The sequence below is a fragment of the Oncorhynchus kisutch genome, linkage group LG13, assembly GCF_002021735.2.
Source record: "Oncorhynchus kisutch isolate 150728-3 linkage group LG13, Okis_V2, whole genome shotgun sequence".
Taxonomy (NCBI): Eukaryota; Metazoa; Chordata; class Actinopteri; order Salmoniformes; family Salmonidae; genus Oncorhynchus; species Oncorhynchus kisutch.
The window spans coordinates 41,327,701-41,351,528 of NC_034186.2; the positions used below are offsets into that span (position 1 = coordinate 41,327,701).

The 23,828-nt window shown below is 41.7% G+C and overlaps 2 protein-coding genes and 1 long non-coding RNA gene across 8 annotated transcripts in view; 2 read left to right on the forward strand and 1 right to left on the reverse strand.

Annotated features, from left to right (window-relative positions):
• Positions 1–11,635: 11,635 nt before the first annotated feature.
• LOC109902368 (uncharacterized) lies at positions 11,636–23,157 on the reverse strand. Its single transcript, XR_002256872.2, has 3 exons — positions 23,079–23,157; positions 15,308–15,374; positions 11,636–12,766 (listed from the first exon to the last, which is right to left on the reverse strand). It is a non-coding gene; the product is annotated as an uncharacterized LOC109902368 (long non-coding RNA).
• Positions 16,231–21,793, forward strand: LOC109902367 (uncharacterized). The gene is made up of 5 exons (XM_020498661.2): positions 16,231–16,914; positions 17,849–17,945; positions 20,329–20,482; positions 20,646–20,767; positions 20,974–21,793. Coding segments are annotated over exons 1-5 (957 nt in total). The 5' UTR covers positions 16,231–16,332; the 3' UTR covers positions 20,976–21,793.
• wdr18 (WD repeat domain 18) overlaps positions 23,025–23,828 on the forward strand; it is a 97,215-nt gene continuing 96,411 nt past the window's right edge. Inside the window, exons 1-2 of one of the 6 annotated variants that reach the window (XM_020498659.2) lie at positions 23,025–23,353; positions 23,714–23,793. In XM_020498659.2, the coding sequence (XP_020354248.1) occupies positions 23,737–23,793 (57 nt within the window). In that variant the 5' untranslated portion in view covers positions 23,025–23,353; positions 23,714–23,736. Of the gene's footprint in view, positions 23,794–23,828 lie in introns of all 6 variants that reach the window. The other 5 variants (XM_020498660.2, XM_020498658.2, XM_031786263.1 and 2 more) reach the window with 5 other exon arrangements.

Sequence of the window (23,828 nt, forward strand, 5' to 3'; positions counted from 1 at the left end):
AGCCGGTTTGGGTTCCGTGTTAGGCTCCCAAATGTACTGCAGTGTCTATTGGGATTTGTGGGAAATGGCCACACAGAGGACTGTGAGTGACCTACAATGTGAGTAGACTTATAATTGTATGTCCGGCAAAAGACTTGGATTCCATCTCTCATGCAACATAATTGCCCCAAACTTACAAAAGGCACAAACAGTAACATCCCTTGTTTCTCAAGCCAATGTCTTAAGGGAGTATGTGAGCACAGACGTTCACCTCACCTAGCCAAGTTCTACTAGGAGCAAACTGAACCGATGTATGAGGACTCCTTAAGACACAGTGCAGGTATCGGGAGTCGACATTTACATAGATCAGGGTTGAGAAACAGGGGTCACAGTGTGTGTCGGCTTTTGTACCAGGCTACCTGTAACACACCGGACTCACCTAGTCACGGTCTGCAATTAAAACCACTAATATGAATCAGATGGGTTGGAACATAATAATGCAGGCAGCCTCACAGGACAGCACAGGAGTTGCTCACCCCTGATATAAACTCCTCTGCTTAGTAGAGGATATTCCAATACTCTCTCAGCTGATAGGTTTGACGAACCAAGCTAATGTTCTCATTCCCATTCATCCTCCGCAGTTCAGTCCCGAGAAGCCTGTGAGATCAGAGACTGAAGAAGCCGTCCCTTAAAGACAAGGTCCACGGTGTCGCCCTTGTAGTGGATGCTTCTAAAAAGGTGTCCAGCTACACCAAAGGCTTAGGCACCACCTGCCAACAGCCCAGAGAACACATCAGTGACCTGGGTGAGCAAAAGCGGAAGTGTTTCAGCAATGGCAGTAATGGTTGTCGTGTAAGAACTGTCGATACTCTGAGGTCAATTGACAGCGTGAGAAACAAATGTGTTTCGCAGGTGTGCATCAAGTGACATTGCTGACATGTGGCTCAGGTGTGTCAGGAAACCGCCCATGACGAAAACATTCAGCAGACAGTACTCTCTATAATAACCCTTATTGATGAGTTAGTCATTAGCTATTTGAATATCTGGAATGTACACACACTGTATGTAGTTCTACTGTGAACATCCTCAGCTGACTTCTCTCTCTCTGTGTGTGTGTAAGACCGGGCTGGGGCTCTGTTTGGCATGTCCAGCTCCTACATTGTCCCAGTGAAGAGCTACTCGTATGAGCTGGAAGTTGATGAGAACATGGACATCCTTCTGCTCAGTGCAGTGGCCCACATCCTGCAATGTGTAGACCTACACTTCTGGGACAGTGCAGTGACAGAGCCTAAACTGTCTGTGAAATTATGCTGTCTAATATAAAAATGCATTACATTAGCTTATAGAGTTTCATTATTTGTTCCTGCTATTGTTAACTTGTTAATTAGTCATTCACAGAAGTCTTGCTTTGAGGAAACCAAATGTGTAGGAAACATTCTGACCTGTGTATACGTTGTCTTTCTAGAGATGTTTTAGCCTGTTTTGTCCACTAGGGGCACTCTCACGTGGGGTTATCGGTCACTGGTGACGTGTATATAGGTTCAAAGGTGACCAAGGAAGTGTTAGTACAGGTGAGGGATGGAGGCGTTCGACGGGTGCAGGGCCAATCGGTCTTGGATGAACAGGGGGTGGGGTTTGTGTATTCTTCATCAGACAAAAACAAGACCAACTCCATCCTCTTCCTCTGCAGGTTTTCCTCTCCTCTGTAGAATAATAAGCGTAGAGAAATTAGAGTTCACTAAGCCAAATAAAAAAATATTGTCTAAGGGCTATATTCAATCAGCTACATTCAACCGCCCTAACCCGCAATAACCGACAGTTTCAATGGGTGAGTTCATTTTGCACCACCCCGTGCCCCGGTTGGGCGAGGTTTGCACATTTTAGACCATTTCATTGGTTGTAAAATTAAATCTACACCCACCCGGGGCACTAGCCATGCAAATGAACTTGCTCATTGTTTTTATTTAGGCGATGTCAGAAGTGGAACATGCTGACCAAACTGGACGTTGATTGTGTACCCCCACACCAGACACGACTAGGACATGTAGGTTGAAATATTACTCTGAACTAATTATATTAATTTGGGGACAAGTCAAAAAGCATGAAACATTTATGGAAATTTAGCTAGCTAGCTAATCTGTCCTGGGATATAAACATTGGGTTGTTATTTTACCTGAAATGCACAAGGTCCACGTCATCTACAAGTCTCTGCTAGGTAAAGTCCCACCTTATATCAGCTCACTGGTCACCATAGCAGCACCCACCCGTAGCATGCGCTCCAGCAGGTATAACTCACTGGTCACCCCCAAAGCCAAATTCTTACTTCGGCCGCCTCTCCTTCCAGTTCTCTGCTGCCAATGACTGGAACAAACTATAAAAATCACTAAAGCTGGAGACTCTTACCACCCTCACTAGCTTTAAGCACCAGCTCACAGATCACTGCACCTGTACATAGCCCATCTGTAAATAGCCCATCCAATCTACCTCATCCCCATACTGTATTTAGTTATTTATCTTGCTCCTTTGCATCCCATTATCTCTACTTGCACATTCATCTTCTGCACATTATACCATTCCAGTGTTTAATTGCTATATTGTAATTACTTCGCCACTATGGCCTATTTGTTGACTTACCTCCCTTATCCTACCTCATTTGCCCATGCTGTATATAGACTTTTCTACTGTATTACTGATTGTATATGTTTGTTTATTCCATGTGTAACTCTGTGTTGTTGTATGTGTCAAACTGCTTTGCTTTATCTTGGCCAGGTCGCAGTTGCAAATGAGAACTTGTTCTCAACTCGCCTACCTGGTTAAATAAAGGTGAAATAAAAATAAATAAATAAAAGACAAGGTCCTCTACTCTGACAATTAATCCACAGATAAAACGGTAAACTGAATTCCTTTCTCGTCATCTCTCCTCAGGCTTCATTTTTACTTCTTTGGGCTTTATATGGCGGTTGGCAACCAACTTTACGGTGCATTACTACAACTGACTGGAGTGTGGATGTGAGTTCATCTTTCAATCACCCACGTGGGTATATGCTCCTAAACATCAATGAGGAAATGGCACGTGGGTATATGCTCCTAAAAACCAATGAGGACATAGGAGGCCGGACTTGCATTGCGTTGAGCGTCACAAATAGAACCTATTTCTATTTTAGCGCCTGGCCATGCAGACGCTCGCTGAGGCACGTGAGCAGTGTGGGTGCAATGATTGAATAACATTGTATGTGTACATTTATTTTGCTGTGGTCAGCATGTGACTGCACTGGAACTGTTACATCAGCAAGCAGCTCCCGGCGTTATACCTATTGTGGACATTGCCATTGGATGCGAGTCATATTAGTAATAATCCCATGCAGTCTTGTCACAAGTTCAAACAATGTGTGTTCTAATCTACACCTTAGACTGATATTAATCCATATGATTTTGCTTAATGTTGTGTTAGAGTACAACTTCAGCTGTCTAACCAGTACTAGAATGGCATTTCTATGGTCTATTTGCACAGCTCTCTGGGTGAGGTTCTGTCTTCAAGTCTCCAGTGGGTGGTTAAATCCCTTCCTTCGATGTAATCAAACGGATGGGGGATGCAATTTCAGAATTTAAGTAGATATTCTAAACAAAGTATTTTGATAACTTTCAAGTGTAATAGTTCCATGTAGAATAAACCATCATTCACATAGTACTGTAGCACCGTAGAAAGTACTGTAGTGTTCTTCTAATATAAAAATGTGCAAATATTACACTTGTCTAGTGGTGTAAAGTGCTTACAGTTGAAGTCGGAAGTTTTACATACACTTAGGTTGGAGTCATTAAAACTAGTTTTTCAACCACTCCACACATTTCTTCTTAACAAACTATAGTTTTGGCAAGTCGGTTAGGACATCTACTTTGTGCATGACAAGTCATTTTTCCAACAATTGTTTACAGACAGATTATTTCACTGTATCACAATTGCAGTGGGTCAGAAGTTTACATACACTAAGTTGACTGTGCCTTTGAAACAGCTTGGAAAATTATGTCATGGCTTTAGAAGCTTCTGATAGGGAGGTGTACCTGTGGATGTATTTCAAGGTATACCTTCAAACTCGATGCCTCTTTGCTTGACATCTTGGGAAAATCAAAAGAAAACAGCCAAGACCTCAGAAAAATTATGGTAGACCTCCACAAGTCTGGTTCATCACTGGGAGCAATTTCCAAACGCCTGAAGGTACCACGTTCATCTGTACAAACAATAGTACGCAAGTATAAACACCATGGGACCATGCAGCCTTCATACCACTCAGGAAGGAAATGCGTTCTGTCTCCTAGAGATGACTGTACTTTGGTGTGAAAAGTGTAAATCAATCCCAGAACAACAGCAAAGGACCTTCTGAAGATGCTGGAGGAAACAGGTACAAAAGTATCTATATCCACAGTAAAACGAGTCCTATATCGACATAACCTGAAAGGCCGCTCAGCAAGGAAGAAGCCACTGCTCCAAAACCGCCATAAAAAAGCCAGACTACGGTTTGCAACTGCACATGGGGACAAAGATTGTACTTTTCGGAGAAATATCTTCTGGTTTGATGAAACAAAAATAGAACTGTTTCGCCTTAATGACCATCTTATGTTTGGAGGAAAAAGGAGGATGCTTGCAAGCTGAAGAATACCATCCCAATTGTGTAGCACGGGGGTGGCAGCATCATGATGTGGGGGTGCTTTGCTGCAGGAGGGACAGGTGCACTTCACAAAATAGATGGCATCACGAGAAAGAACAATTATGTGGATATATTGAAGCAACATCTCAAGACATCAGTCAGGAAGTTAAAGCTTGGTCGCAAATGGATCTTCCAAATGGACATTGACCCCAAGCATCCTTCCAAAGTTGTGGCAAAAATGGCTTAAGGACAACAAAGTCAAGGTATTGTAGTGGCCATCACAAAGACCTGACCTCAGTCCTATAGAAAATGTGTGGGCAGAACTGAAAAGTTGTGTGCAAGCAAGGAGGCCTACAAACCTAACTCAGTTACATCAGCTCTGTCAGGAGGAATGGGCCAAAATTCACCCAACTTATTGTGGGAAGCTTGTGGAAGGCTACCCGGAACGTTTGACCCAAGTTAAACAATTTAAAGGCAATGATACCAAATACTAATTGAGTGTATGTAAACTTCTGACCCACTGGGAATGTGATGAAAGAAATAAAAGCTGAAATAAATCATTCTCTCTACTATTATTCTGACATTTCACATTCTTAAAACAAAGTGGTGATCCTAACTGACCTAAGACAGGGAATTTTTACTAGGATTAAATGTCAGGAATTGTGAAAAACTGAGTTTTAATGTACTTGACTTCACCTGTAAGTACTACTGTCAAGTATTTTTACTTGAGTCATTTTTGTAGGTATCTGTACTTTACTATTTATATTTTTGACAACTTTATATTTTTCCTTCACTACAGTTCTAATGAAAAGTATGTACATTTTACTCCATACATTTTCCCTGACACCCAAAAGTACTCGCTATATTTGGAATGGTCTAATTCATACACTTATCAGGAGAACAACCCTGGTCATCCCTACTGCCTCTGATCCGGCAGAATCACTAAACACGTGCTTATAGTTTGTAAATTATGTCCGAGGGTGAGAGCATGCCCCTGGCTATCCGTAAATAAAAATAACAAGAAAATGGTACTGTCTGGTTTGTAAGGAATTTGAAATGATTTAGAATTTTACTTTTGATACTTAAGTATATTTTTGCGTTTACTTTTGATCCTTAAATATATTTAAAACCAAGTCATTTTAGACTTTTACTCAAGTAGAATTTTACTGGGTGACTTTCACTTTTGTCATTTTCTATTAAGAGAGCTTTACTTTTACTCAAGTATGTCAATAGGGTACATTTTCCAACACTGCACTTGTCTTTCATCTTTTATTGTCATTCACAGCAGATACAGATACTGTACCTATCAACATGTTCTCTGGTGGTGCTGGGGATACCTTGCCAAACATATCAGTCGTCATACCTTCCTGTATGGTGTCCCATATACCCCCGCCCCCTATTGATAGTACCGTATATTCAGTTTATTGTCTGTCTGTAAATTCTGTTTATTGTGGCAGCACTCTTTCACAGAGTCAAATTCCTGTGCATGCAAATGTATTTGCCGAATAATTGTGATTCTGATTTGGATACTAAACACTTAAAAAAAAAAAAAACAGAGGCAGGGTGTCCGGTTTTGTTATTGTTTCAATTCTAGCTGGTTTTTCCCTCAAAGAACATGTGTCCTTCTGTACAAAAAAAAGTTGAATGATAGGAAGAGATGGAAAAATACAGTGCCTTGCGAAAGTATTCGGCCCCCTTGAACTTTGTGACCTTTTGCCACATTTCAGGCTTCAAACAAAGATATAAAACTGTATTTTTTTGTGAAGAATCAACAACAAGTGGGAAACAATCATGAAATGGAACGACATTTGTTGGATATTTCAAACTTTTTTAACAAATTAAAAACTGAAAAATTGGGCGTGCAAAATTATTCAGCCCCTTTACTTTCAGTGCAGCAAACTATCTCCAGAAGTTCAGTGAGGATCTCTGAATGATCCAATGTTGACCTAAATGACTAATGATGATAAATACAATCCACCTGTGTGTAATCAAGTCTCCGTATAAATGCACCTGCACTGTGATAGTCTCAGGTCCGTTAAAAGCGCAGAGAGCATCATGAAGAACAAGGAACACACCAGGCAGGTCCGAGATACTGTTGTGAAGAAGTTTAAAGCCGGATTTGGATACAAAAAGATTTCCCAAGCTTTAAACATCCCAAGGAGCACTGTGCAAGCGATAATATTGAAATGGAAGGAGTATCAGACCACTGCAAATCTACCAAGACCTGGCCGTCCCTCTAAACTTTCAGCTCATACAAGGAGAAGACTGATCAGAGATGCAGCCAAGAGGCCCATGATCACTCTGGATGAACTGCAGAGATCTACAGCTGAGGTGGGAGACTCTGTCCATAGGACAACAATCAGTCGTATATTGCACAAATCTGGCCTTTATGGAAGAGTGGCAAGAAGAAAGCCATTTCTTAAAGATATCCATAAAAAGTGTCGTTTAAAGTTTGCCACAAGCCACCTGGGAGACACACCAAACATGTGGAAGAAGGTGCTCTGGTCAGATGAAACCAAAATTGAACTTTTTGGCAACAATGCAAAACGTTATGTTTGGCGTAAAAGCAACACAGCTCATCACCCTGAACACACCATCCCCACTGTCAAACATGGTGGTGGCAGCATCATGGTTTGGGCCTGCTTTTCTTCAGCAGGGACAGGGAAGATGGTTAAAATTGATGGGAAGATGGATGGAGCCAAATACAGGACCATTCTGGAAGAAAACCTGATGGAGTCTGCAAAAGACCTGAGACTGGGACGGAGATTTGTCTTCCAACAAGACAATGATCCAAAACATAAAGCAAAATCTACAATGGAATGGTTCAAAAATAAACATATCCAGGTGTTAGAATGGCCAAGTCAAAGTCCAGACCTGAATCCAATCAAGAACCTGTGGAAAGAACTGAAAACTGCTGTTCACAAATGCTCTCCATCCAACCTCACTGAGCTCGAGCTGTTTTGCAAGGAGGAATGGGAAAAAATTTCAGTCTCTCAATGTGCAAAACTGATAGAGACATACCCCAAGCGACTTACAGCTGTAATCGCAGCAAAAGGTGGCGCTACAAAGTATTAACTTAAGGGGGCTGAATCATTTTGCACGCCCAATTTTTCAGTTTTTGATTTGTTAAAAAAGTTTGAAATATCCAATAAATGTCGTTCCACTTCATGATTGTGTCCCACTTGTTGTTGATTCTTCACAAAAAAATACAGTTTTATATCTTTATGTTTGAAGCCTGAAATGTGGCAAAAGGTCGCAAAGTTCAAGGGGGCCGAATACTTTCGCAAGGCACTGTATATATTTTTCTCTATTTCTTTTCTGTATTTAAATGAATTACAACTTTTAAGCCCTTATAAACCCTTTTTAATGCACAATAGATACTTCAGAAATCATTCAGAAGCAAAGGGTTTATGCCACATTTGGCAAAGCACCAGATATATAAGAACCTTATATCACACTATGTATACAGTGTACAAAACATTAAAAACACCTGCTCTTTCCATGACATAGACTGACCAGGTGAATTCAGGTGAAAGCTATGGTCCCTTTTTGATGGCACTTGTTAAATCCACTGAGCAAGACAAAATATTTAAGTGCCTTTGAACATGGTATGGTTGTAGGTGCCAGGTGCACAGGTTTGAGTGTGTCAAGAACTGCAACGCTGCTGGGTTTTTCATGCTCAACAGTTTCCTGTGTGTATCAAGAATGGTCCACCACCCAAAGGTTATCCAGCCAACTTGACATAGCTGTGGAAAGCATTGGAGTCAACATGGGCCAGAATCCCTGTGGAACACTTTTTACACCTTTGTAGAGTCCATGCCCCGATGAATGGAGATGTTCTGAGAGCAAAAGGGGGTGCAACTCAAAATTAGGAAGGTGCTCCAAATGTTTTGTACACACTGTAGTACTTATGAACTTTAGAATGGCTCACATGAAGCCTTTATACATTGGAGTTCATCATATCCACCAGATGGAATGTAAGGAAAGTCATCCTTGAATACTATAATTTGGGACTAAATGTTTTTTCTGTAGTGAAGAAGAACAACACCAGAAAGCATATTGGAAGTGTAACCTTAGTATGGCAGTGTGGTGCAAGGATAAAACCAGATAATAACCTCTCCTTCCTTTGTCTTGATCACGTTGAGGGAGAGGTTGGTATCTTGGCACCACACTTCTGACCTCCTCCCTATAGGCTGTCTCATCGTTGTTGGTGATCAGGCATTCCACTGTTGTGTCGTCTGCAAACTTAATGATGGTGCTGGAGTCGTGCTTGGCCATGCAGTCATGGGTGAACAGGAAGTACATGAGGTGACTGAGCACGCACCCCTGAGGGGCCCCCATGTTGAGGATCAGTGTGGCAGATGTGTTGTTACCTACCCTTACCACTTGGGGGCAGCCCGTCAGGAAGTCCAGGATCTACAGACATGAGTGCTACGGGTCGATAGTAACTTAGGCCGGTTACCTTGGTGTTCTTGGGCACAGGGATTATGGTGGTCTGCTTGAAACATGTTGGTATTACAGACTCTGTCAGGGACAGGTTGAATATGTCAGTGAAGACACTTCTAGTTGATCAACGCATGCTTGGAGTACATGTCCTGGTAATCCGTCTGGCCCTGCAGCCTTGTAAATGTTGACATGTTTGAAGGTCTTACTCACGTCGGCTACGGAGAGCGAGATCAAATAGTCATCCGGAACAACTGATGCTCTTATGCATGCTTCAGTGTTGCTTGCCTCGAAGCAAGTATAGAAGTAATTTAGCTCGTCTGGTAGGCTCGTGTCACTGGGCAGCTCACGGCTGTGCTTCCCTTTGTGGCCCGTAATAGTTTACAAGCCCTGAAACATCCGACGAGCGTCAGAGCCGGTGTAGTACGATTCAATCTTAGTCCGGTGATAGCCGGTGTAGTACGATTCAATCTTAGTCCGGTGATAGCTGATAGACAGCTACAAAAAATATAGATGAAGACCCTTGGTAAATAGTGTGGTCTACATCTTATCATGACATACTCTACCTCAGGCAAGCAAAACCTTGAGATTTCCTTAATATTAGTTATTTACAAATAGACACAGACCACTACCCCGTCTTACTGGAGGCAGCTCTTATATCTTACCGATGCAGTGTAAACCCCACCAGCTGTATGTTATCCATGTCATCGTTCAGCCACGATTTGGCGAAACGTAAGATATTACAGTTTTTAATGTCCCGTTGGTAGGATAATCTTGATCGGAGCTCATCCATGTTATTGTCCTATGATTGTGCGTTGGCTAATAGGACTGATGGTAGAGGCGGATTACTCACTCGCCATCGGATCCTAACAAGGCACCCCAACCTACGTTCCCAATGTCTCTTCTCTTCTTCATGCGAATGACAGGGATTTGGGCCTTGTCTGATGATGGTCAAAGATAAAAGTATCTTTCTTGGGGTGGGGGTACTGTGGGAGGGGTCTCAGGTGGTTGAGGGGAAGCTATTGGGGAACTGTTAGGGGGGGGATCTTGGAGGATTCAGGTCCCTGTTTTTGGCCTTGTGGGAGATCTGTTGAGATATGCCCTTGAGCAGGGCATTGACCCTGGATACTGCTGTGTGTCGCTCTGAATGAGTCTGTTGGATGACTTCCTGGTTTGGTGTAGTTGTTGAGCGGCTTCACTCCGAGTATATTTTATGTCTTGGATTCAATAATAAAAAAATTTAAAACAGTAGTACGGGGAAAAACACTGGTATGCTTGACGAGACAAGGCGAACTGGCAACAGACAAACAGAGAACACAGGTATAAATGCACCGGGGATAATGGGGAAGCTGGGCGACACCTGGAGGGGGTTGAAGACAAGCACAAAGACAGGTGAAACAGATCAGGGTGTGACACACATCATTGTGATTGCTCTGATTACATGGGGATAGGTGAAAAACCTAAGTTTCATTCATATGTTAAGTGGTTGCTTTGCATCAAACTAAAGACTCCACCACTCTATACTAGCTGATCCTACAGATGTAGGATCTTCATTTGATCACTGTTTTGTTGCTGAGAATTTATTTTCCTACACAGCAAGAAGTGCGAACTTGTAGTGTATGAGGTTTAAAAAGGCTTCTAAAGTATGTCATTTCCACTTTGAAATGTCAGACTCAATTTGCCTTAACGAAAAATGTATCAACCCCTACGAAAATGCCTATTCATTAGAGTCCACGTAATAATTTACATTTCGTGTTGCTGCAAGATTATTTCCCTGCTTGTAGCAAAATGGCTCAAAATAAGTTTTTGGCCAGTCTCATATAGCACTCTTTCCCCAGATTATACCCCAGCAAAAAAAGAAAATAGAGCTAAAACTTAGTACAAGTGTCCGATTGGATTCAATTTGGCTTGCAAACGCTTCCTTGAAGTTTAAATCGCTAGATGGCAGTATATCACCATAACACTGAAAAGAAGTGGCTGGTCAAGAGGAGAGTACGCGCTGCTGTTGCTGTATAAGCTGCCCATTCAAGTTACATTTGTTGAAGATTATAGTGTTGTGTCTTCATGCTACTTCTCCACTCTACAACATAACACATCTCAGTCTCATTTTTCAAATATGAACTGTAAACTGCTTTCTGTTGCCATGTATTGCCTGTGTTTAATGGCCTATACTACAGCATGACAAGCAGTAATGGTAACATTTCATATTACAACTTAGCTTTGACTTCTCTTAGACACCATTACTATGTCCCTTCAAGGACAGGTGACACATAACAGAGATGTACTGTGTATTGCGGTGTGGTTCCCTGTCCTTGAAGGGAAAAACACAAAAAGCACTCTGCCCCAAAACAGTGTGGGACTCTATTATTTTCGGGCCTCTTTCAAATGACATCACTGGAAGGCAAGAGCTCCATGGGTGAAATGCAAACAACACCACCCTACCAACGCATAACTCATATCTCCAATATGAAAATAGGAATTCAATAGAATGAAATCAAAAATGTATGACAAAGCCATAGGGTCTAGTTTAGATTGTGACTCAGAGGAAAATAATACATACAGCTTAGTAGTGACTTCATTGAATTGATTCTTTAATCGATAGACTTCAAAAATGTCACTGTGACACAAAATGTCAACATGACAGTAAAACTTTGACATTCTGTATTGCTTTTTGAAAATTCTCCTGTACATTTTACTAATCAATAGGATAGAATGCTTCCGACCTCCCCTTCTCTCCCGCTAGCTACACCACATGACCAAAAGTGTATGGTGACCTGCTTGTTAAACATCTAATTCCAAAATCAGGGCATTAATATAGACTTGGTCCTCTCTTTGCTGCTAGAACAGCCTCCACTCTTCTGGAAAAGCTTTCCACTAGATTTTGGAACATTGCTTCCACTTGCTTCCATTCAGCCACAAGAGCATTAGTGAGGTCGGACACTGAATTTGGGCGATTAGGCCTGGCTTGCAGTCAGCATTCTAATTCATCCCAAAGATGTTCGATGGGGTTGGGTTCAGGCCTCTGTGCAGGCCAGTGAAATTCTTCCACACCGACCTTAACAAACCATTTCTGTATGGACCTCACATTGTCCACAGGGGCATTGTCATGCTGAAACAGGAAAGAGCCTTCCCCAAACGGTTGCCACAAAGTTGGAAGCACAGAATCGTCTAGAATGTCATTGTATGCTGTAGCATTAAGATTTCCCTTCACTGGAACTAAGGGGCGAAGCCCGAACCATGAAAAACAGCCCCAGACCATTATTATTCCTCCTCCACCAAACTTGAAAGTTGGCAATATGCATTCGGGAAGGTAGCGTGTGGCTGAAACAGTCGAATCCACTAATTTGAAGGGATGTCCACATACTTTTGTATAAGTAGTGTACTTTGAGATATCTGAAAAAGGGGGAAGTGTTATACAATACACTTTCACAAAGATGTCCCTTCCCTATCTCAAGAAGACAGTGCAGCGTTGGTCGCTTCATATCAATCCAGTGCTTTGAAAGCAGATTACCTGTGTCTGCCTGATCCTGAAGTGGTGTTACAAAGCCCTTAACCAATCCATTTCTAATAGTGCTCAATAGTGTGGACATTCATCTCGCTTGCTGCCAGATGCACTTTGGTGACTGACAGCACTGGCTTGGCAGCTCCTCTCTTTGTGTTTGGGCCAACCTCTGTTCTCATCATACACTCCGGTCAATCACCTGGCCAAGAATAGAGACAGATATATCCCATAATTATTTTGTTAAGCCAAACAGTTTCAAGAACATGACAAAGTACTTGGTCACTAAAGGGGACATTCAAGCAGTGTGTATTTTATAATGCAAAACTTCTTTGGGAGTTAATTTTAGCACTGTATGAACCAGATACCCATGAAGCCTACCAGTCTGTTGGTCCTCCATTCATTGTCATATACTGTATCTTGTTGTGACACACCATCAACTATCTTTCCAGCTACAGTACCATTCAAAAGTTGAGACACACCTACTCATTCAAGGGTTTTTCTTAATTTTCACTATTTTCTACATTGTAGAATAATAGTAAAGACATAAACTATGAATTAACATTTGGAATCATGCAGTAAAAATGTTTGTTTTTTTAAGTGTTAAACATATCAAAATACATTTTATATTTGACATTCTTCAAAGTAGTCACCCTTTGCCTTCATTATAGATTTGCACACTCTTGGCATTCTCTCATTCTCTCAACCAGCTTCAAGAGGAAAGATTTTCCAACAGTCTTGAAGGAGTTCCCACATATGCTGAGCACTTGTTGGCTGCTTTTCATTCACTCTGCGGTCCAACTCATCCCAAACCATCTCAATTGGGTTGAGGTCGGGTGATTGTGGAGGCCAGGTCATCTGATGCAGCACTCCATCACTCTCTTTCCTTGGTCAAATAGCCCTTACACATCCTGGAGGTGTGTTTTGGGTCATTGTCCTGTTGAAAAACAAATGATAGTGGGACTAAGTGCAAACCAGGTGGGAAGGCATATCGCTGCAGAATGCTGTGGTAGCCATGCTGGTTAAGTGTGCCTTGAATTCTAAATACATCAAAGACAGGGTCACCAGCAAAGCACCCCCACAACATCACACCTCCTCCATGCTTGACGGTGGGAACCCCACCCCGAAGATCATCTGTTCACCTACTCTGCTTCTCACAAAGACACGGCGGTTGGAACCAAAAATCTCACATTTGGACTCATCAGACCAAAGGACAGATTTCCACCGGTCTAATGTCCATTGCTCGTGGTTTTGGGCCCAATCAAGTCTCTCAGGGCAGGCAGAATGGTCAAATCAGGGAAAAACTAGAAAACCGGAACTAGAACAGCCAGGAGAAAAACGCTGGTAGATTTCACAAAACAAAACAAACTGGCAACAGACAAACAGAGAACACAGGTATAAATACACTGGGGAATAACGGGGAAGATTGAAGACACCTGGAGGGGGGTGGAGACAAGCACAAAGACAGATGAAACAGATCAGGGTGTGACAGAGAGCCAGTTTCCTCCTAGTGATTGATGTTTTTTGCGACTGCACTTGAAGAAACTTTCAAAGATTTTCCGCATTGACTGACTGTATGACATGTATTAAAGTAATGATGGACTGTCATTTTTCTTTCCTTTTTGGAGCTGTTCTTGCCATAATATGGACTTGGTCTTTTACCAAATAGGGCTATCACCCCTAACTTGTCACAACACAAATGATTGGCTCAAACGCATTAAGAAGGAAAGAAATTCCACAAATTAACTTTTAACAAGGCACACCTGTTAATTCAAATGAATTCCAGGTGCAACCATTTGAAGCTGGTTGAGAGAATGTCAAGAGTGTTCAAAGCTGTCATCAAAGCAAAGGGTGGCTACTTTGAAGAATCTCAAATATATTTTGATTTGTTTAACACTTTGTTGGTTACTACATGATTCCACGTGTTATTTCATAGTTTTGATGTCTTCACTAGTATTCTACAATGTAGAAAATAGTAAAAACAAAGAAAAACCCTTGAATGAATTGGTGGATCCAAACTTTTGACTAGTAATGCATATGCCAACTTACAAGGCACATTCTTGTTTGATAAGTTGAAAATATGCCCCTGAATTCTAGAACATTTCGGGAACCATTTCTAAAAACTTGCTTGAAACCTGTTTCCTTAATTTGTACCAATACCTAAATACTTCCAATTTTTGAAGGTATTTTGCATTTCACTCAACTTACTACGGGCCAGTTCCTGAAGTGTTGTAATATACTATATACCCGGGGTGTAGAAAACATTAGGAACACCTCTTTCCATGAAATAGACTGACCGGGAGAAAGCTATGCTCCCATTCAATTAGTGTAGATGAAGGGGAGGTTACAGGTTAAAGAAGGATTATTAAACATTGAGACAATTGAGACATGTATTGTCTGTGTGCCATTCAGAGGGTGAATGGGCAAGACAAAAGATTTGTGCCTTTGAACTGCAATGCTGCTTGGTTTTCCACTCTCCGTGTGTATCAAGAATGGTCCACCACCCAAAGGACATCCAGCCAACTTGACACAACTGTGGGAAGCATTGGAGTCAACATGGCCAGCATTTCTGTGGAATGCTTTCGACACCTTGTAGAGTCCCTGCCCTTACGAATTAAGGCTGTTCTGAGGGCAAACGGGAGAGGGGGTGCAAATAAATATTAGGAAGGTGATCCTAATGTTTTGTTCACTCAGTATCCAACCAAGAGCCATCTCATTTCCACATCCTCTTAATTTTCCTTACCATTTTTGGATGTTTTGGCAAAGAGGTTCATGAGGACAAAGAGTGAGGAAGTTGTGCTTTCCAGGCCCTTTAAAAAAAAACAAATATTGTCACATAGGAGGGTAGCTGAAAAAGCAAAGTGAGTCATTCCTTTCTCAGACTACTGTGGAATGTTTCATCTGGAACTTGGATGGGTATTTGATCAGAGGAATTCAATATAATGAAATCAAACATGCATGACAAAGGCATAACATTGGTGTCAGTTTAGATTGTGACAGAGGAAAATAATACATACAACCAAAATGCATCCAACTACATCCTTATCTATTACGGGTATACAGATGACATTCTCAAACAGGAGCAGAGTTCAGTTTTATGTCGTAATTTGTTGATGAAGGGGGCAGACAGAACCTTTTTCCCCCCTAGTCTATCTAGAACCTAAAATGGTTCTTCGGCTGTCCCCATAGAACCCTTTTGACTCCAGATAGAACTCTTTAAGGTTCCATGTAGGAGGGTTGTTTGTGGAAACAAAAAGGGTTCTCTCTGGAATCAAAAAGGGTTATCCTAAATCCTTTTTTCTAAGACCATAGCAACTGGGTTGCCTGAGTTGTTTGGGGTGTGTCTGTGTGCCATGGATTCTCTTAGGGCCCTGCTGGAATGAGCTCAGGAAACACTGAGTCGCTGCCTTAGCCACTGCACTCAGGCTCTTGTGAAAGTGTTTAAAATAAGACATAGCTGAAGAACCAAAACAGGCTGTGTGACTGAACTCTCCACGCGAAGCTGCGTTCAAGGCCAGCTCTATGTGGAGTTGGGAGTCCTGCCAGGTTTCTCTCTGCGACTGAGAAATGGAAACAGAAACACACACACACCCTTTCAGGGAAATACACAGCTTTACACCAGGCACTTTTGAGTTTTGCTTTAATTTCCCCTCATAGTGTTCCTTGCAGCTGACGCAGTGTGTGTGGGAACAGCTCATATCTCCTCTCTCTGTCTCTCGTGTCTAATGTTGTGATTTCCTTTTTAATTACTGCCCCCCCTATCAGGGCATGAAGGGAACAGAGTGGGAGGAAAGGGGGGGGGGGGGGGCAGAGGGGGGAGAGCCAGGGCCACACCCCTTTCCTGTCCAGCAGAGGCAGAGTTTTAGGGGAGGTTCATCCTTTAGACAGACTCAGTCAGTTACTCACTCTGAGAGGAACCTCCTGCCTCTTTACACAGACACCTCCCGCAGGACAGGAAACACTCCGGATCAACTTTTTCCAATCATCATCATCAGCACCAACACCACCACAACCTTCTTGTTCACCATGGCCAGCTCCAAGTCATCCCAGACCACCCGCAACATTGTGATCGCCTGCCTGGCCCTGTGGTCGGTAATCTCTCTCATCATCATTGTGGTGTGGGCCACCTCTCCGGACATGAAGAGTGCCAGCCAGTGCCGAGCTGAACTACAGACCCTGACGGAGAAGCATGAGGGGGCCAGGGTGGTGTACGCCAAGAACAAGGCAGCCCTGGAGGAGATGGTGGAGGAGGGCCACGCCAACCAGACCCGGCAGCTCAGGGAGACAGAGAGGCTCCTGGAGCACCTGGGACAGACCAACGTGTCCCTGGATGACTGTCGGCAGGAAAACGTGAGTGTTTGCATTGCCTTGCTTTGCTTTCCCTCCTACTCCCCTCTCTGGTTCCCGCAGGCCTGAGGTTACAACTGACTTGCTCAATCCCTCAAGCTGCCAGTTATCCTCTGCCTCTCTCCTTCTTCTACCCTCTCTGTTGTACCCGTGTCATTTTAGATTGATTGGACATCCAAACCTAATCTAAACAGGCATGGCTATGATTTCATGTTTTTTTTTAATACCATTTCCATTTGACTGTTTGTAACAGTTTCAAAACATGTTACTGTATCATCATGCCAAATAATTATTTGTGAAAATAAATGGCAGACCGAAAATTCACATTAGGCCTTTACATAACAACCAGAGGCACAATGGACAGACAGTATCCATTTAATGTGGACAGTTATGCAAATACTCTGCAAATGCAGCAATCAAAATATTAAAAGCAGCTAGTCCTTCCCAGGGAGTGGGTGGGAGGTCAAGATCAACCCTTCCTGGAAGAAGAGGGAATGCAAAAATAGGGCACACCACGTCTGTGTCTGAAATGGCACCCTACTCCCTATATAGTGCTCTACTTTTGACCAGAGGTATGTAGGGAAAATGTTGCCATTTCGGCAGCAGTCCATGTTCTTTAAGCACAAAGGTCTTAATCTTTCACCGTTGTCTTTGATGAGATCATTATTTCCACCTCTTTTCTTCATAGATACTGTATTAGAGTACATGTGTTCATTCGTGTTGTTTCACATAAAAACGCTGGATGAAAGGAATGTTTTCAGAGGCTGTTCTCATAGCCAAACCTGGTTCTGTCACAAGCCTGCTTTCACTCAGCATTTCAAATATGTGATAGGAGGGACTCCTCTGGATGACTGTGCCAATGTTCACAGAAGTTGTATTAACTAGTTCTGGGAATTCCTGAGGAGTTACTCAATGACCACCACTGTCTTTGTTGCAGGTTATTTTGGGTGGAAACATTACAGTCCTGGAAAAAGAAATCGAGACGCATAAAGAAATCGAGGCAAACCTCACTTCAGAAATCATGCTAAACCAAGGTAGGAAAATTGATGTCACGGTGGGAGGGTATGGGATTTTTGCCTCTGGTATTGGCTACCATGAAAGGAGCACTTTCTCAGCCACGATATTCTTAGCAGCATTTTCCCCTGTAACCATAGAAACCACCCTAGCTACGGTAAATAAATACACATTGGTTGGATATTGCGCCTTCAAAAATGAGTTTACATCATCTGAGGCTGTGATTACAAACGTTGGAAACTGATGACAAATTAGGATTTAAGTGCAAGTTCTAGCAGAGGGAATGTCTTCAATAGCCCTCCCATCTGTTTACCATTCTTTAAAAGCAGTCACACAGGCTACTTCTACGGTGCCATTAAAAGTATTCATACTCCTTGACTTATTCCACATTTTGTTGTGTTACAGCCTGAATTTAAAAGGGATTAAATAGATTATCTCTCCACCCATCTACACACAATACCCCATAATGACAAAGTAAAAACATGATTTTAAAAATGTCTGCAAATGTATTAAAAATGAAATACAGAAATATCTCACTTACATAAGTATTCACATCCCTGAGTCAGTACATGTTAGAATCACATTTGGCAGCAATTACATCTGCGAGTCTTTCTGAGTAAGTTTCTAAGAGCTTTGCACACCTGGATTGTACAATATTTGCACATTATTATTTTTTAAATTCTTCAAGCGCTGTCAAGGTGGTTGTTGATTATTGCTAGACAGACATTTTCAAGTCTTGCCATAGATTTTCAAGACGATTTAAGTCAAAACTGTAACTAGGCCACTCAGGAACAACAGCCGATGACAAGCATACCCATAACAGGATGCAGCCACCACTATGCTTGAAAATACAGAGTGGTACTCAGTAATGTGTTGTATTGGATTTGCCACAAACATAGCACTTTTTAGCAGGACAAAAAGTTAATTGCTTTGCCACATGTTTTGCAGTATTACTTTAGTGCCTTGTTGCAAACAGGATGCATGTTTTGGAATATTTTTTTTCTGTACAGGCTTCCTTCTTTTCACTCTGTCAATTAGGTTAGTATTGTAGAGTAATTACAATGCTGTTGAGCCATCCTCAGTTTCTTGTATCACAGCCATTAAACTCTAAATGTTTCACAGTCCCCCTTGCCCTCATGGTGAAATCCCTGAGTGGTTTGTTCCGCTCCAGCAACTGAGTTAGGAAGGACGCCTGTATCTTTGTAGTGACTGGGTGTATTGATACACTATCCAAAGTGTAATTAATAACTTCACCATGCTCAAAGGGATATTCAATGTCTGCTTTAAAAAAAATATATATAACTCATCTACCAATAGGTTCCTTTCTTTACGAGGCATTGGAAAACCTCCCTGGTCTTTGTGGTTGAATATGTGTTTGAAATGCACTGCTCGACTGAGGGACATGACAAATAATTGTATGTGTGGGGTACAGAGACAAGGTAGTCATTCATAAATCATGTCAAACACTATTATTGCACACAGAGTGACGTGACTTGTTAAGCACATTTTTACTCCTGAACTTATTCAGGCTTGCCATAACAAAGGGGTTGAATAATTATTGACTCAAGACATTTCAGCTTTGAATTTTTAATTAGTAAAAATTTCGGAAAACATAAATCCACTTTGACATTATAGGTTAATGCGTGTAGGCCAGTGACAAAAACATCTACATTTAATCCATTTTAAATTCAGGCTGTAACAACAAAACTCAAGGGGTGTGAGCTAACCGCTAAATGCTTAAAACCCTACAGATAAGAAGTGTATTCCAGAGCTAAGTAAGCTGTAACCAAGGGGCTAGCAAATAAATACAATAGCTGTGACTTTTTTTTACAGTAGATTTCCTGACTTTGAACAACAGAAGGAAATTATAAGTTCCTGAGTAAAGGCGATATGGAAATGACACATTGTGTGAAAGGGGAGATGCCTGTTCTGATAAATATCAGGCACCCCGCCTTCAACAGGGTCTTAATGAGAAATACGTTTACAACATTTTAGCTGCCTAGGAGAGCCCTGTCAAACAGCATAGCTAGCATCTATTGCTGCAGTCTTGCCTACATTGGAAAATTAGAAAAACACAGCTAATGTGAGTGAAACCCCTTTGCTGCCAGACAATTCCCAAAATAGTTAAGAGACGTCATGGAGCCATGTACAGTACACCACTCATACTGATAAGCAATCCTAGGGCCAGACATGACCTTATAAGTTAATAAGGCATTATTTGAACTAGGGATGTCCTATTTTTGTCTATCAAAGAAGACATCGAAAACTGCCTTAACTACACAAAGTATGCCTTAGCATTAAATGTCACTGTCACTGAATTTCAAAACTTATTGTTGTAAACACAGATTACATGTTTTATTTCTGTCACTCAATGTTCTGATTTAGGCCTTATTATGATTTCAGAGCACATTGAATTACTTCACGAGAACCTGACACAGGCCTCTCACAAGTGGGCGTCCTGTGTGGCTTTGCATTCAGCTGCTGAGAGCCAGCGGATAGCAGCCGAGAGCCAGACCAAGGCCTGCGAGTCCAGCAAGCTGTATTTACAGAAGCAGCTGTAAGTATCAATCCAGTGACACTGAGCTGGTACAGATTTACACTGAGCTGGTATGAATTTACACCTTCAGATTGACTACTGTTATGAATCAGCTAAATAAGCCTGGCTGGTTTACCTTTTATGAGTGTCGATATTGTTTCTTGAACCATGGTTATATTTACAGGCAGAAGTGCAAAAAGGACGGTGGCCATGCCTCCGAGCTATTGGATAACGGCGTTGCCGCACCCCAGACTAGCATTCTTGCCTTGGCCGTGGTCCTCTGCGTCAGTCTGCAATTGATAACATGTGAGTGTAATAGCACGGGGTGCTAACTAAGCATCATTATTCAATGCCATGGAGGCTTATAAGCAGTGTGGAAGTTAAATCAAAGATGATAACAAGCATATAATAAATCGTAGTTTGTTTGAGTCGATATTCATAGACACTGTCTGCAACTGTCTATAATCCATATCTCAATGTGATAAAATATTTTAATTACACGTGGTTTCCAGGAACATAATGCATAGCCAGTGGGGTCAGCGAAGACGATTCAAGGGGAACACTGTTCTCCAGGACAATAGGAGGGACCTGGACTTGATATTATATGGATATCACTGCTGTACATCTTTCACTGTTAGGAAACTAATTGGGGAATCGGTCAATGATTATAGTTTCTTTTGTTTCTTTTTCAATTATATTTTAAGAATTGTTAAACAAAAATGGTAAAACTTAGTCCTGGACAAAAGGGTTATACTTATTTGTTGCTTTTGAATGGTTTTCAGCTGCATTTACCACTCTCACATTTATATAGGTTGGCTTATTTTATTGTTGAACCGTACCCGTACATAGGCTACAATTTAATTGAATACTTGGGGTTTTAATGCCCATTTTTTGGGATATTTCAAGAAAGAACACTTTCGTTTAGGTTAAAGGTCTCTGTATTTATTTGTGTGTAAATGTTTGAATGTACTTTATAAGTACTGTCTGGTCGTCTCTTGTTTGTCCTGTCTTGACTTCTCCACCCATTTTTTTATTCTTACCCTACTAGTTCTTTCCTACTTTTTGGTTGTAGTTTACCTTCTTCCCTATAATAAACAGTTTTATGTACATGGGATGGTGAGATGGGGAGGGTTAAGAGGTGGAGGAGTTGCACGATGGGATTGGGTATCAAGAAGACACTAGATAGATAATATTTTGTGCCTGGTGTACTGTTTTTTTTTTTATATATTTCATTTATGATTAATTTGCACCATGTTTTAAATTACAAACAAAAGTTGTCCTGGAGGGGGAATTCATAAAATAAAGTCTGTCCAATTATTTTGGAGCTGGCCATTCATTTGTCACTTTAATTTCTATACTCTTCTACCAACATTTTAAATGGGAAAAATAAGAACATACCGGTAGTTGTTGTTGAGAAGAACATTCATAATACAACAACGACCTGTTGAATGTAGTGGAAAGGAGAGGGGTTCACAGTGAGCTGGGAATGATAATGTGAGGAGCCAAGCCTAGGTTGGGAATTTGGCCATGACACCAGAATGAACCTACACTGGCTACAAGTACTAGAGATGATCTGCGATGACTGTTCACCATGGCCAGAATAATGCATTTGGGCCACCTACCTCCAAGGGACCTCCAGCCCCCCAAAAAACAACAACAAAAAGATTGTCAGAAAATAAATGCAGTTTTATAATGCCATTCTACACTTTTTGTCATGAGGCTGAGAGCAAATGTTGCCGTTTTAAAGCACATTTCCTGCAATTCTACACATTTTGGGTTGGGCCACCTTCGATTGACTACTGTTATGAATCAGCTAAACACACGTTTCCTGCTGTTTTAAAGCAAATTTCCTGCAATTTGCCATTGCTTATGACGTGTTAATATGCTATCACGGGGCACCCTTTGCAGGACACTGTCCCCATCATAACTGCCCTGGCCTGCGACCATATAAATTACTGGTCTAGGGCTTTGGAATGTCCTGTATCAGAGCAAGGAGTGCCCCCTACAGGCCCTCACACAAGGGGGTCTGGTAGCAGCCAGAGGCCTACTGTACTGTCTGGACAGATACATCGACAAATGTATGCTAATGCAGGCTTGCCCTTACAGCGCACACTTTGTTGAAATAACACCCCTCTCGCTAAACATGCAGCCTGGAAATATTATATTAGCCTCACAGTCGGTGATTGTAGTGGCAATAGTAAAACTAGGTTGTGACTAGATTGACTACAGCTACGGACGGAAGTGATGCATAAATAGCCGAAATGTTAAAAAAAAATCGTTGTTTCTGGGTGATTTTTTGCATTTTAACTAACCCTAACCGTGACCTAATTGTCATAACCTGCTATGCTATTTATGCTAACCTGCTGTGTAGGGTGACACGAAGCCTGGCGGTTTAGAGCGTTGGGCCAGTATCCGAAAGGTCGCCTGAATGGACTAAGGTGAAAAATGTTCCCACGAGCAAGGCACTTCGCCCTAATTGCTCCAGTAAATCACTCTGGATAAGAGTGTCTGCTAAAAGGTGCACGTGTAAATTCTCCGAATCTGCTACGAAAAGTAAATTCTGGATACGACATGTAATTCTTATCGTATTATGTTTTGATTAACACACTGTACCTACCGGTAGCCTGCTTCTTCCCCAAAGCAAGTCTGCTTGCGTGTGGGCAGCGTCTGACGCAGCGTATGACGCGGCTGGCCAGGAGACGAGAGTTGAATATGGGGGGAACTTTATGTTATGCATGTGGTAAAGTTTCATTCGTGACTATCCCTGACAGTAGCTAGCTAACGTTAGTACTGTAGCAACTAGCTACAGTACTCTTCTAATTTCTACAAAATTGTAGCCTAGCTGATCTGGTCACTGGATAAACTCATTCTTGTCACACCTCAATCAACTGAGTGAGTAACATATACTGCAAAATCGTTTTGCGTGGTATGTCAGGGGATATTCATTGTTTTTTTGTTGCTCATAATGACGACGACAGTAGTTGGCTGGCCCACTGCAAATGCGAAAGTGGTTAGGATTTGTTTTGATACGAAGGAACAGTAAACCCATCAACTACAGTTACTTAAGGAACATTTAGGAAATAGTAGCAGGACTTTTGTTTTTTTGGTTCGAGCTATCAAATATCAGCCATGTCTGCCAGTAATATTTTTTGAAACGTCATAGCTAGACGATAGCCTCATAGCCATACTAATAAGAATGATAATATTCATTCTTAATTCTATGCTCACTACATTGAGATTGTCGCCCTGCAGATTCTGGCTAGCTAGCTAGTTACATGGAAACATCTGAATATCTCCTATGCAAGTGGAAAGGCCACCACTGGCCAGCTAAGGTAAGGCAAAGACATTACCAGGCTAACATCATTTG

Coding starts and splice junctions, on each gene's coding strand:
- LOC109902367 (XM_020498661.2), top strand. CDS start 16,333: ATGAAGGGAACAGAGTGGGAGGAAAGGGGGGGGGGGGGGGCAGAGGGG. Junction 17,946..20,328: donor AGAAATCATGCTAAACCAAG/GTAGGAAAATTG, acceptor TTATGATTTCAG/AGCACATTGAATTACTTCAC. Junction 20,483..20,645: donor CTGTATTTACAGAAGCAGCT/GTAAGTATCAAT, acceptor TTATATTTACAG/GCAGAAGTGCAAAAAGGACG.